Below are 11,912 nucleotides of genomic sequence, written 5' to 3' on the forward strand. Positions count from 1 at the left end.
TACCAATGTAGAGATAGTTCTTCATAAATAAATTAAAAAAAAAAAAAAAAAAACCATAAATGAACCATACTTTCAAAATCATTGATCACATTTATCTCATGATTGATACGTCACACTGTCGCTGGGTGTAACACACAATGATAGCAAAATATACCATTTATTATATCTGAAAGGTTCATGTAAAAAATTATAAATTTGTTAAGCTACAGAAAACATTAACCAGAAGTAAAACAGAAGATGAACTTCTCTTGGCAGCATAAAGCGGGATATGGTGCCACCTGATTGTCACTTGAAAAGAATGAAGAAAGGAAAAGGCAACAGAGCGATACTTTGATCGGAGCATCATCAGACCTTTTGTTTTCCTTTTCTCAGTTTTTCTAGTTCTGCTTCAGCATCCTGCAGCTGCAGCCTTAGTGTGGATACCCTTCTCTCCAACGCTTCCACTGTGCCGGTGGAAGGTTGATATGGTGACAGAAAATGGCATGAAAATGCTTTCAGAGCTTCAACGCCAGTAACCTACAAATCAACAAATGTCAAAAGGGCCAATCTAGAATTAGTGAATTTCAGATTTAGGTTCTCAGTTTGGTATGAGGATCAACTAAGAATTCACAAGCTAGGAGGATACCTCCTGAAGAAACAAGCAAGAAATTAAGGAAAATATAATAAATTCAGCAATTAGCATTGGAAATAATTTGGAGAAAAGATATGAAAGAACAACATGAGTTCAACTTAGAGCAATGTATGTTGGAAAAGATAGAAACATCACATCTTTCCACAAGTTCGATCTAAAATCATTTGGAATTAATCAACAATATTGTCGAAAATTAACGACCTGTTAGACTATATGTCTATACCTGATAAGATTGGTCAATGTATGACAAGTGAAGTGGTGAAGTGATGATTTCAAAATAAGATACAATCTTTTTAAATATTTATAATTTTTTGGCATTGTAAATTACCTCTTCTGGCAGCAATGGGAGCTTGGTGATGTTAAAGTCATCATACAACATATAGAACTGGTCAAGGTACTTTTGTTGCATCCGCATTCTAGCTTTGAGTAACTTGGATTCTATGTCTACAATTAGGAAAAAGACCAATAGATTTACTCTTATTTTATGCAAAAAAATTATCCCAAAGGAAAAAAGAAGCAAGAGAACATGTAAAATCACCATCTTCATCATAAAGTACTTGGTTAATGATAATATTGTGTGTATCTATCTCAAACTTGGCGAGTTCCTGGACCAGTCTCTCTGTTTCATAAAGAGAGAGGAACTCTGGAATGCAAACACAGACAAAGGTTGTCAAGTCCTGCCAATAGGGAAATACGAGAGCATTAAGAAATAACTATGAAACAATCAGACATTCAATATAATTTTGAGTGATAATTAACAAGGAAATCAGATCAAGTGCTTCAGAAATAACTATAAAACATTCAGAAACTAAATGCAAACTTGATTGATTATTTTTGGCAAGTCAAATAAAATTACAATAAACCTCACAAGTCCTAGTGCTTTTAAGAAGGAAAAAACATAAGGGAGAACCATGTCCAGCATACATCTAGAAAAAGTAGCAACGATTTTTATTTTTTTGATAAGAAAGGTAGCAACAATATATTTTTATTCTATTTTCTTTGATAAAGCTCTTTACTAACTGATCAAAAAAAAAAAAAAATCATTTTATTGAGAAATAATATCAATAAAGAGCCAAAAACTTGACTATATATATATATAGCAAAAAAGCATCTTTTACATTTATGTAGTGTTTTAGCCTGTAATGACTAATGACTATTTGAGCCTTGAATCTTGATGCTTTGAGCAATCAACAGGCTAGTGATCATCAGGTTCAGACGTCTCATTGAATTTAAGTCTCCTCAAAATGACTGAGTAAGAGGTCAATTTCGATGTCATTAAAACATCTTAACTTTCTAAACATAGCAATTACTGTAAATGGAGAAAGTAGACAGGATAAAATATCAGCAAAAATGCCATAGTAATTCACACCCATAGTTACAGCAACTGCTTGCAGGTACCAGAGGGGTGCAAATCATGCTTCATTAGTTACTGCAAGAAGCCATGTGTCAAAGAAACACTTTTTTTTTAATTAGTAATAAATAGTTGTATTGATTATCCAAAAAGGGCACACCAAATCATGGAAACAGCTTTTGTATAGTGGATATCTACAACAGCGTTGTGCTTCGAATAGTCTATTTCTCCAAGAGTTTCAATTTCCCACGTGTAAAGATTATCAGATTAATATTGATGAAAGAATGTAATCATGTTTAGTTAATAAATTCTCATTAATATCAGCAATGAATAATACATCACTTGACCTATAGTAATGCCCATAAAAGCAATAATGATAATTGATGCTGAGATCATGTAGATCTTTAAAGAGAAAAAGAAAAATTCTGAGACAGGGGGAAGGAGGTAATTTATCTATGCAGCTGATGTATCTATCCAAAGTTTACTTATTTATCCATTTTAAGTTTATATTTGGGCTAGGAACTTGGTAGTTCATGAACAACAAATTTTTATTTTATAGGTAGATAGTGGGGGAGAGGGAGGTGGGGTTTGAGCGACACACATGGGACACCACAAAGGATGCCATTACCACGGGCATGGGATATCACAAAGGATGCCACTACCACTAGGCTATCACTTGAGCCCTGTATCTCATGAACAATACTAACAAAAGCTTCCTAGGAACTTTAAACAAATTTCTCATAAGACTTCCTAATCCCCCTAAGCTTCCAGCCCTCCATACCCATTCTCAAAACTAGTTCACACATCTTGATGTATTTAAAACCCTAGCTTTAAAAACCTTAAGGATTTAGAGTCTGGCTTCAACTTTTATAAAATTTCACAACATACATGATTCAACAGAAATAATTCAAAATCCGCAAAAAAGAATAATGAAACGATCATCATTTAACATAGAGAAGAGTAAATGAAAAATGATCTTACTGGGTCTTTGAATTGCTTATTAACTTGTTCAATCACATCTTTCATGCCTTCAAGCCTTCCCAGAATCGCATCCTCGCCAAAGTCTTCTTCAACCCCAAAAAGGCGGGACATCTGCCATGAATAATTTTAAAGCTTACTATTTACATCGTTAACACCATTAACATCACCAACAAATATATATCAATACTATAAATTGAACCATTTCTAGCTTACAAGCAAAATAAATATTTAAAGTAATGAAACCAAATTCACATCATCTAGAACTTTACACATAAGGGATAGTGCAACTAAGGAGTTTGTGCTATTCCAACCCTAACAATCAAAAATAGAAACTGCAAAAGCAACATGACCTACTTTTATTCTTCCATTATTGCAGCAGAAATGGTTTAAGAAGCCCAGCAAAGGGGTCTGGTTTTAGAGATGATTTCAGAACAATTGTCCAAATCTAACACAACAAGGAGAATACATAAAATTCAGGTTGCCAAATCCAAAGATTTCTGTGCCATACACACCACAAATGGTTCCAAATTCATTGAGAGAGTAGGATTAGCTCTATCATACAAAGAACATACCTGACTGATTACGCCACCAAATTTATTTTTCAAGGACATCATTTTCGTGAGACCCTTTTCTAAGGTTGACGGAAATTGCAACAGCCGCAACGTATGGCCAGTTGGGGCAGTGTCAAATACTATAACAGAATAATCCATTGTTTGCACCAGTCTGCAAGAAGTTAGTTCATGCAGGTAAATCAGAAAAATATACGTAAATAAATTAAGTAGGTTAACAGCATTTAAAGGACAGTCTACAAAGAGAGGAATGAGGTGATTGTTTCAAAAAAAGAAGAGATGCATAAGCATCAATAGGCCACTCAAAATTGATGCAGGCCGTGACCTGCTGGGTATCTTGTAAATAATGTATCACATAAATATGCTTAATGTCTTCATTTTCATTTTAGTTTATATGCTACAAAATGTTATATACACTTGGATATGGTTAACAGAAGTTAGCCTCAAGGTCTCTTGCAAACAAGTTGAATAAAATATTAAATTAAATATCTCCTTTACAAACTAAAAATTGTCCAAGACCTCGACATTAGTCAAGTACAAGCTATAGTGATCACAAAAATTCTCAGTTACACTTGAAACTGAAGTGAGGAACAATGTTACTTATCAAAAAAAGAAAGAAGTGAGGAACAATGTCCTGATGAATTTGGAAGGTCCAATATACTCAAATAAAAGGAAACAAGACTCTTACTTTAGCATCTCTGCAAAGCTCATAGCTTCATCAATTCCAGGAATTGCATTTGCTAGTTCAGAAAACAAGCTATCCATTCCATCAGAACTGCCCACATCCTCACTTTCAACATTAGGATCCACCTCCTACAAAGGACCATACGTAAAGAATGAGATCACATGATCTATACATGCAACATCCAAACATTAACTCACTAAAAACACAACACGAACAATGGATAAAAATGCAAGTACATTGCTATTTTGTAAAGATATATAAACCCAAATATGGTGGTTCAGGTATATCCTTATTTTTTTAGAATAAGGATAAAACTTAGATACAGTTAAATTCAACCATTTGGCTGCATTGACCAATGAACCACGTGATTGAAAAGTTAATTGTCATTAGAAAAAAAAAACAAATCTATTTTCATGCACTAGTCATTACAATCAATTGGAGAACTGAAGGTATAGCACCTAAGGGATTGTACTTAAGTTTTGCCCTTAGAGTAAAGCCCAAATAACTCAGATGGCAAGTATCAAAACAGCAGTTCTCATCATTGCATAGAAACACCTCTATAAGAGAATTTGTCCTACATAGTACATAATCAAAAGAAGAAAAACAATGTAAATTTTCTACAAGTAGTCCACAAAGCTATAAAAAAACCCTGAACTGGATATTCCCAAATCCATCAAATAGAACCACATTCTAGTCAGATCAAGATGAAATTCAACCAAATAAATCTAATTAAAATTCTGGGTATCCCTCAAATTCATCAAAAGCTCGAAATTTGAACGTCTAATCATTGAAGTACCAACACAACCCCACAAAAAAAAAAAAAAAAAAAAACCCAGAAACCCCAAAAAAAAAAACTGAAGTAGAAGTGGAAAAAGAGTACCATAGCGTAGAGATTGGAGAAGCCATTAACCAAAGTGGGGGTCTTAGTGAAACGTTGCTGAAAGGCATCGCTGAGATTGTGAGCAGGGTCAGTGGAGATAATCAAAACAGAGGAGCGAACCCTAGAGAGAAGGATAGAGAGGATGGAGCTACAGGTGGTCTTGCCCACACCACCTTTGCCTCCCACGAATACCCATTTCAGAGACTCTTGCTCCATTATGTTCTGTAACGTTCCTTCCGGTATTTCTGTACCCATTGTTTGTTTGCTCTTGTTTTTATCTCTCTACAATAAAGAACTGAAACCCAGAAAATTTAGAGAGAGAGAGAGAGTTGTGTATTGGATTTGGGGGTTTTAAGTTTTGGCTATATAAAAAAAGAAAGAAGAAGTTTGAGAATTTGTTGTTATAGAAAGAAGGAAAGGAACAACAACAGAGTACTAATCGAAGTGGAGGAAGTTGGAACTTGTAAGTTCCCTTTTGATTCTAGTTAGACTTTAGTTTTAGTTTAGATTTTAGATTTTAGAATAGCATGGACTTGTGCTTGCGGCGCACTATAAGGGCCGTGTGCTAATGTGCAATGTCACGCTCAAAATATGTAGTTTTCACTTTCCTAAAAAAGATTCTTATTATATTTTTTTTTATACAAGATATAATTTTTACTTTAGTATAATTTAAGTGTATATGTATGTGAAACTCTCTCCTCTTTAGCATAATTTAAGTGTATATGTGTATGAAACTCTCTCCTGGAGATTTGAACCCCCAACATCGCCCAAGCATTTATATGCTTGTGGAGTAATCACTGCATCAAGGGTGCGAGGTGGTAAATAAAAAAAAAATATATATATATATATATATACACACACACACACATACATACTGTGGTGGGCCTTGTTTGTAATATTGGGCTGGGCTGCTTCCTGTCGTACTATGCCTAAAGTGTTTTGGATCAGGGAGTTGGGACCGATCCAATTGCAACCTACCTTGGTCCGACTTGTGCACAAATTGTGCCCCGTTTGCCAAGATTTTTAATCACATGCCCATGGCAGACAGAGTTGCAATAGTAATTACGGTAGACAGATATAACAAAGATAATGAAAGAGATACGTTCGCTACTTAGAAAAAGTAAATAATGGGCTATTACAAGGAATGCCCGTTTTATGAAATAGAAAAAATAAAATCCGAAGAGATAGTAATAAGCTTATTGAATCAGAGAGACAAAAGTCAGTTTGCCACGCCAAGTTATGTCATTGGGTCTAAGTCAAAAAGGGAACCATTTCTCAATGCGAATAATCTCCTCGGGAAGAAATTAACTGCTTTGAAAGAACGGGCCTAAATGACCTATGCCTAGAAGGATCCTTTGCCTTTAACAGAGAGCATGAGTTTTAGAGGGAGAGAGGGAATCAACCTATCTGGTGCATGTCTGCCACTCTATTCTCTCCATTTTTTGTTTTCTTATTCTCTCTAATTCTTTTTTTCTTTTCTTTTCATTTTCTTTCTCAGTGTTGTCTTAGTTTGTTGTGGTTCTCTTCTTAGAGATTATTGTTACTGTCTTCGTCATCCTCCCTGTGCACAGTAAGGGTTCTTTATATAATACTTGCCGCGGCTGGCTTTTACTATTTTAGCCTTTAACCACCTTTGTCTGGTGTGGGTGTCCTTATCGACCATTACTGATTGGTTAGTTGTCCAGCCAACACCACTTATCTGCTGGCCACGCCACTCCACATCACTAGACAAAGAGGACTGTTCTGTTTTGTTTGTTTTCTTGCCATGACATTCTTACCTGCCACAGCGTGAGTGCTCTCTCTCTCCATCCCTCATGGCATGTACCTAGTGGCTCCAACTCATTTTTACTTCTTTTGGGCAGTATGTCATCCCAGCAAGACACTTCTCCCAAAAGAGCTTGAGCAGGAACCACAAAATAGGTTTCCCCTCTCCTCACCGCCAGACCATGCCCTTTTACCTCTGACCCATGACCCACCACTTCTTGTATTGGCTGGGTACAGGCTGGTGGTGTCTGGGCCTTGAGCGTGCTTCACTTTCATGCTCATCCAAAATCTGCCTGCTGCTCATGCATTTACCATGGTCTGGAGGCCCATCTACACATTCTGCCGTTCGTCCTTAACTTCTTATGGCGTGAGCTGTTTTCTGATTTCTCATTCTTTATGGCTTGCTCCCTTAGGGGCTAGGCTTTGCCTGATTGTGCTTCAGACCATTCTTCTTTGTTCTTACGGTCTTGCTATTACTTCCTGCCGCATTATTCTGCTATTCCTGTCGTGATGTTATTTGACCCAAAACTGCTGGGCCTCTTTGGGCTTGCTGCTTATTTCTTTTTTGATGACCTAGTAAGCTTATTGGGCCTTTTATTACATTACTTACGGGCTCCCGTGTCCCATTTACTTCCTTTTGGGCATCCTTGGCCCATTTAGTTTCTTGGGGCATCCTTCGCCCTTTCCAATTTTGTGTTTTCCATGGGCTTTTACTAACTCCTTGAGCTTCCCTGGTCCAATTACTCTATCATTCATCTTTAGGGCTTATGAACTCTCCATTGCCCCTTACTTTCTTTACTTGCATTACTTCGGGCCCGCTGTGGCTACTGTGGCACATTCTCACTTTTCTACATCACATACTACCCATGAGTTTGTTACTTCTCTCTTTCCGGGCCTTTTTAGGTTCGTTTGCTTCCTCAAAGTCTATTTGTTTGCTTTATGGACCTATGATCCATTATTCCTGCCACTTGGGCTTAATGACTTTTCTATCCAATTGCTAACTCTTTTCTGCCCACATTGTTGAGCTTCTTCTTTCTACTGGGCTTCCCAAAATGAGCACACACACACACACACACACACACACACACACACACACACAAACACACACTTATAAGATCACTTATCATGAAATATTTTTTTTTAAAAAGACTCAAATATGACCGGACGGTGAAGTCATTAATCTAGAATTATCATCAATGGAATTTCTACAATGTCTTATAGATAAGAAGTGAAATAATAAGGGGGTTTTAATTAGCTTAACTGATAATGTTTCTAATAGTTGAATAAGAGATATGAGGTTCAATATCTGCCTACACAAAAAACTAATTGGTGTCTTAATCTATTGATAAAGAACTTTTAAAATAGTTTTCATATTTTTCTTTTTTAATAGTTGGTCCAATATTATCTTCATTATTAATAGTATGCCTACAAAAAAAAAAAAAAAGGACTTCTAAAATAGTTTCTTTAAGGTCACAATTGGGTTCCCAAGCCTAAAGGATAGATAAACTTCGACACAAAGAGCCCGATATAATGAATTTCTAGAGAGTGGGTTCAAAAGCTGGGCTTTAGTGAGTTAGATAATATGTAAAGTAGATCCAGATGATAAGAAAATGGAGATGGACTGGTTTAAACTAAAGAAAAATTACCCTTGGCACAATCCGAGGACGTCAGTTCATATATATATATATATATATATATATCCTTCTCAAATTTGATTACAAGTTCAAATCTAGATTGTAATAGTATTTTCCTCTCCACCTTATATGTGTATATCTAGATTGCTAGTGCTGATACTTGTCCCATCAGTCCCTTCCTGAAGTGTTTGGGCAGTAGCTGTAAGGCTAAAAATCACTATTCAGATATCACTTCCTCATTAATGCGGCCAGAGAGTTGGATACAGAGCATTCAATGCGGTAATAGCAGCTTTCTTTTAGATATTTTATAGTCGTTCCTTTGCTCTGTGCTCCCATGAAACATATCCTCATCAATAGAACCTCCTGGAAGATCATTCTGGACAACAGGATGTACCATCTGACCTTTACTCCACCTAGTCGAGGAAACACCCCTCCTCGACCTACCGCCCTTAGCCTCCTCGGTCACAACTTGCTCGTGGACCCCTAGGTCTGAGATCTTCATTACCATTAGTTTGTTCTCGGACCAAGCCCATGGCCCAATATGCATTTTTGGGTCTTTTATTCCTACAGTTTCCATATAAGATATTTTCTTCTTCTTTTCCATCTTTTTTTTAACCGCCGGCCTAATATTATCTTCATTATTAGTAATATGCATTGGTAGTATGCAACTTACACAAGAATAGGGATGTCCATCCTTAACTGAGACTTAACAAAACTGTTCGATCTGGAGTCACTTGAGCTGAAAACTGTCTAATTTGATCAGAGAGGTGGTCAGTGGTAGATCTCAGACTGCAACAATCTACGTTGACGGGTCAAGTGGTAGATCTCATTCTCAAAAACCTGAGCCACCTAATCCAACCAACCAAACCCTTCAAAGAATGCCGAATTTGCTCAGATCTAGTGAAAAAATGGCAGTTTTTGGTCATTTTCGACGAAGATCTAATGTTAGTCAAATTTGGCAAAGATCTAGTCGTTCTAGCTTAGATCTAGCTACAAGATGGAGGTTTTTGCTTAAATTCAAGGACGATGTAGTGGTTTTTGCTCAAATTCGGCAAAGATCCAATGGTTTTCACTTATATCCAGTGAAGATTTGGTGGTTTTCACTCATATCTGGTGAAGATTTGGTGGTTTTCACTAAAATTTGACAACATCTTCATTAGCTTTGACTAACTTGATTGTCATCCACCTAAGTCTAATCCTACTTGAGATGTTGGTTTTCATTGTCGATGATAAGTCTTTTAGCCAAAAACCCAATGTAATCTAGTTGGTTGCAGGTTGGATACAAACTTGACCCATGACCACCACTATAAAAGAATGATACACACACACACACACACACACACACACACATATATATATATATATATATATATAATATTATAGAGTTAAATTAATAATAAAAATTCCATTTTTTAATAAGAAAAGATTAATAATACAAATAGAGAAAAGATTAATAATACAAATAGAAGAACAAAAATTATATGATAAATATATATCATATAATGTAAGTACTTTAAAAAAAAAAACCAAAGATTTTAATAAATTACATTTAATTTCAATTATTAAAGAACTTATTTAAAGTTCGAATGTTGAGAAAAGATAGTTAGGACAATTATTTGTCAGAGAATGTCAATTTTTTTTCTCTCCAAATAATAAGAAATTGACATTCCACATTCCAAATTTAAGGGAATGTTATTTTGAAGATTAAGATCTTCACCATGATTATATTACAATATAGTCTTATTATCATTTTGTCATATTCAGTGTTACCATAGACTTTCAGTTGCAAGACCTCAATGGTAAGTTTGGTGAAGGACTAAACAGGCAATGGAATTTTAACTCTTAATTTACCGTCTTGTGGAGAAGCATCAACCTTTTAATTTTACAAAGCAGGATGCTATTATTGTTGGACAATCATTTGAAATACAGGAGAAAATTAATTTGAGACTTAAGATTAATTATAAAATGAAACAATAATTGATTTTCTTTTTGATAAGTAAGAAAGTGATCAATATTTCATAATTTCAACCATCAATTAAAAATTTAATTGTGGTGAGCAAAAAGCGAAAGAACAACTTTAATAAGTCTTAAAGGATGAGTTTGCTATTTGCTATCATAATTAATTTCTTTAGAGATGGGAAGTCAAGTCTATTTTAGAATACCCAATACAAAGATCAAGAAGGCCTATGTCATAGAATTAAGAGAGATATGGTATTTATTTCATTGATGTTCATTTGAAAGTTGATAAAAAAAAAACACAAGTGTTGATTCTCGGGTCTATTCCAAGGAAGATGTTACAAAATAGACGAACTCTTTTTTTTTTTTTTTGGTTGCTCTTTTCTTCCTTCCCCTCTTCAGATGTTTTATCTTGCTTTATATATCTAGCTTAAATGCATTTGGATTCTACACTTGGAGGGTTGGGATCACACTTCTAGCATTCTTGTCCCATCCGAAACATACCAGTAAGCTTTAAGACTTAGCTGTGCCACCACTGTTCATGGTCACTTTCTCATTAATGCAGTCAGAGAAGTGGTTGTCTTGTATTTAATGCAGAGGGGGTGGCTTCTATATCCTTCTTTCTTCATCCTTCTTGCATTTTGTGCCAAGTCGGTTTCTTTCCTTTTGTTGGTTTAGCTCTGTGCCCTTTATACAACTAGTGCTCGTCCTTCTGAGGTCCGAAGTATGTCATCGGAATCTTCATCAAGTTAGTTGCCCAAATCTCTCTTCAAGTCGTGAGATCTCCACCCTAGATCATTTTATGGATTTTAGCTCCTCGGAAATAACCTTGACCGCCTATTTACCTATTTTGGATCCTCGTCCCCCCACATTAATAGTTGAGATTTGTCAAACTCTAATGTTCGTAGTATTGATTTGTTAATGGTAAAATCCATATCAAATAAAAAAGTTTTAGTGCTTCTGTTTCTTCCCCCTTCCTAATTTTTAGGTAAAGCAAAGATGCCATCTAATTTACGTAGGTTTCTTGAGAAAACTAGAGTATTATAGTATAGCTATTGCATAATGTTTGAGTCAATTTTCGGAAAGGCTAATAAACTAAGCCCCAATCAACCTAGGTTCAAAATAAGAGGGCGTCAAGTCCACAACTCACTCTAGTATCACATCTAGGCTAGTGGTGCATAGCAAAGAAATATCATGCAAGGGCTTAAGCTCATAATAAGGACAAAGAGAATTTATATTAAGTATTGAATAAATTATACAAATAATTCCCTCAAATGCTACGTAACAAAGTGGGGAGATTGAGGGATGCGATGAAGGAGAGAGAAATGACTCTATTTGTGCTACCACACACACAAACACTTTTTCTTTAGGATGTTGTATTTACTCCGAAGAAGAGTAGTGAATATGAGTGAGAATTAGATAGAGTTGAGGGCGGAAGTTGATTCATTCTTGTATCATTCA

At 35.6% G+C, this 11,912-nt stretch overlaps 1 protein-coding gene across 1 annotated transcript; it reads right to left on the reverse strand.

Annotated features, from left to right (window-relative positions):
* Positions 1-70: 70 nt before the first annotated feature.
* On the reverse strand, positions 71-5,589 carry LOC142641687 (ATPase GET3A). Its single transcript, XM_075816165.1, has 7 exons — positions 5,098-5,589; positions 4,221-4,345; positions 3,536-3,686; positions 2,964-3,074; positions 1,170-1,308; positions 960-1,075; positions 71-516 (listed from the first exon to the last, which is right to left on the reverse strand). The coding sequence occupies exons 1-7, from the start codon at positions 5,350-5,352 to the stop codon at positions 346-348; spliced, it is 1,068 nt and encodes a 355-aa protein (XP_075672280.1). The 5' UTR covers positions 5,353-5,589; the 3' UTR covers positions 71-345.
* Positions 5,590-11,912: the final 6,323 nt, after the last annotated feature.

This window comes from Castanea sativa, chromosome 6, assembly GCF_040712315.1.
Source record: "Castanea sativa cultivar Marrone di Chiusa Pesio chromosome 6, ASM4071231v1".
Classification (NCBI taxonomy): Eukaryota; Viridiplantae; Streptophyta; class Magnoliopsida; order Fagales; family Fagaceae; genus Castanea; species Castanea sativa.

Excerpts from the sequence above, each read along its gene's own strand:
- LOC142641687 (XM_075816165.1), bottom strand. The coding sequence starts at position 5,352 with ATGGGTACAGAAATACCGGAAGGAACGTTACAGAACATAATGGAGCAA. Across the intron at positions 3,687-4,220 it reads AGCTTTGCAGAGATGCTAAA|ACTGGTGCAAACAATGGATT; the intron begins GTAAGAGTCTTG and ends AACTTCTTGCAG. Across the intron at positions 1,076-1,169 it reads AGTACTTTATGATGAAGATG|ACATAGAATCCAAGTTACTC; the intron begins GTGATTTTACAT and ends TCCTAATTGTAG.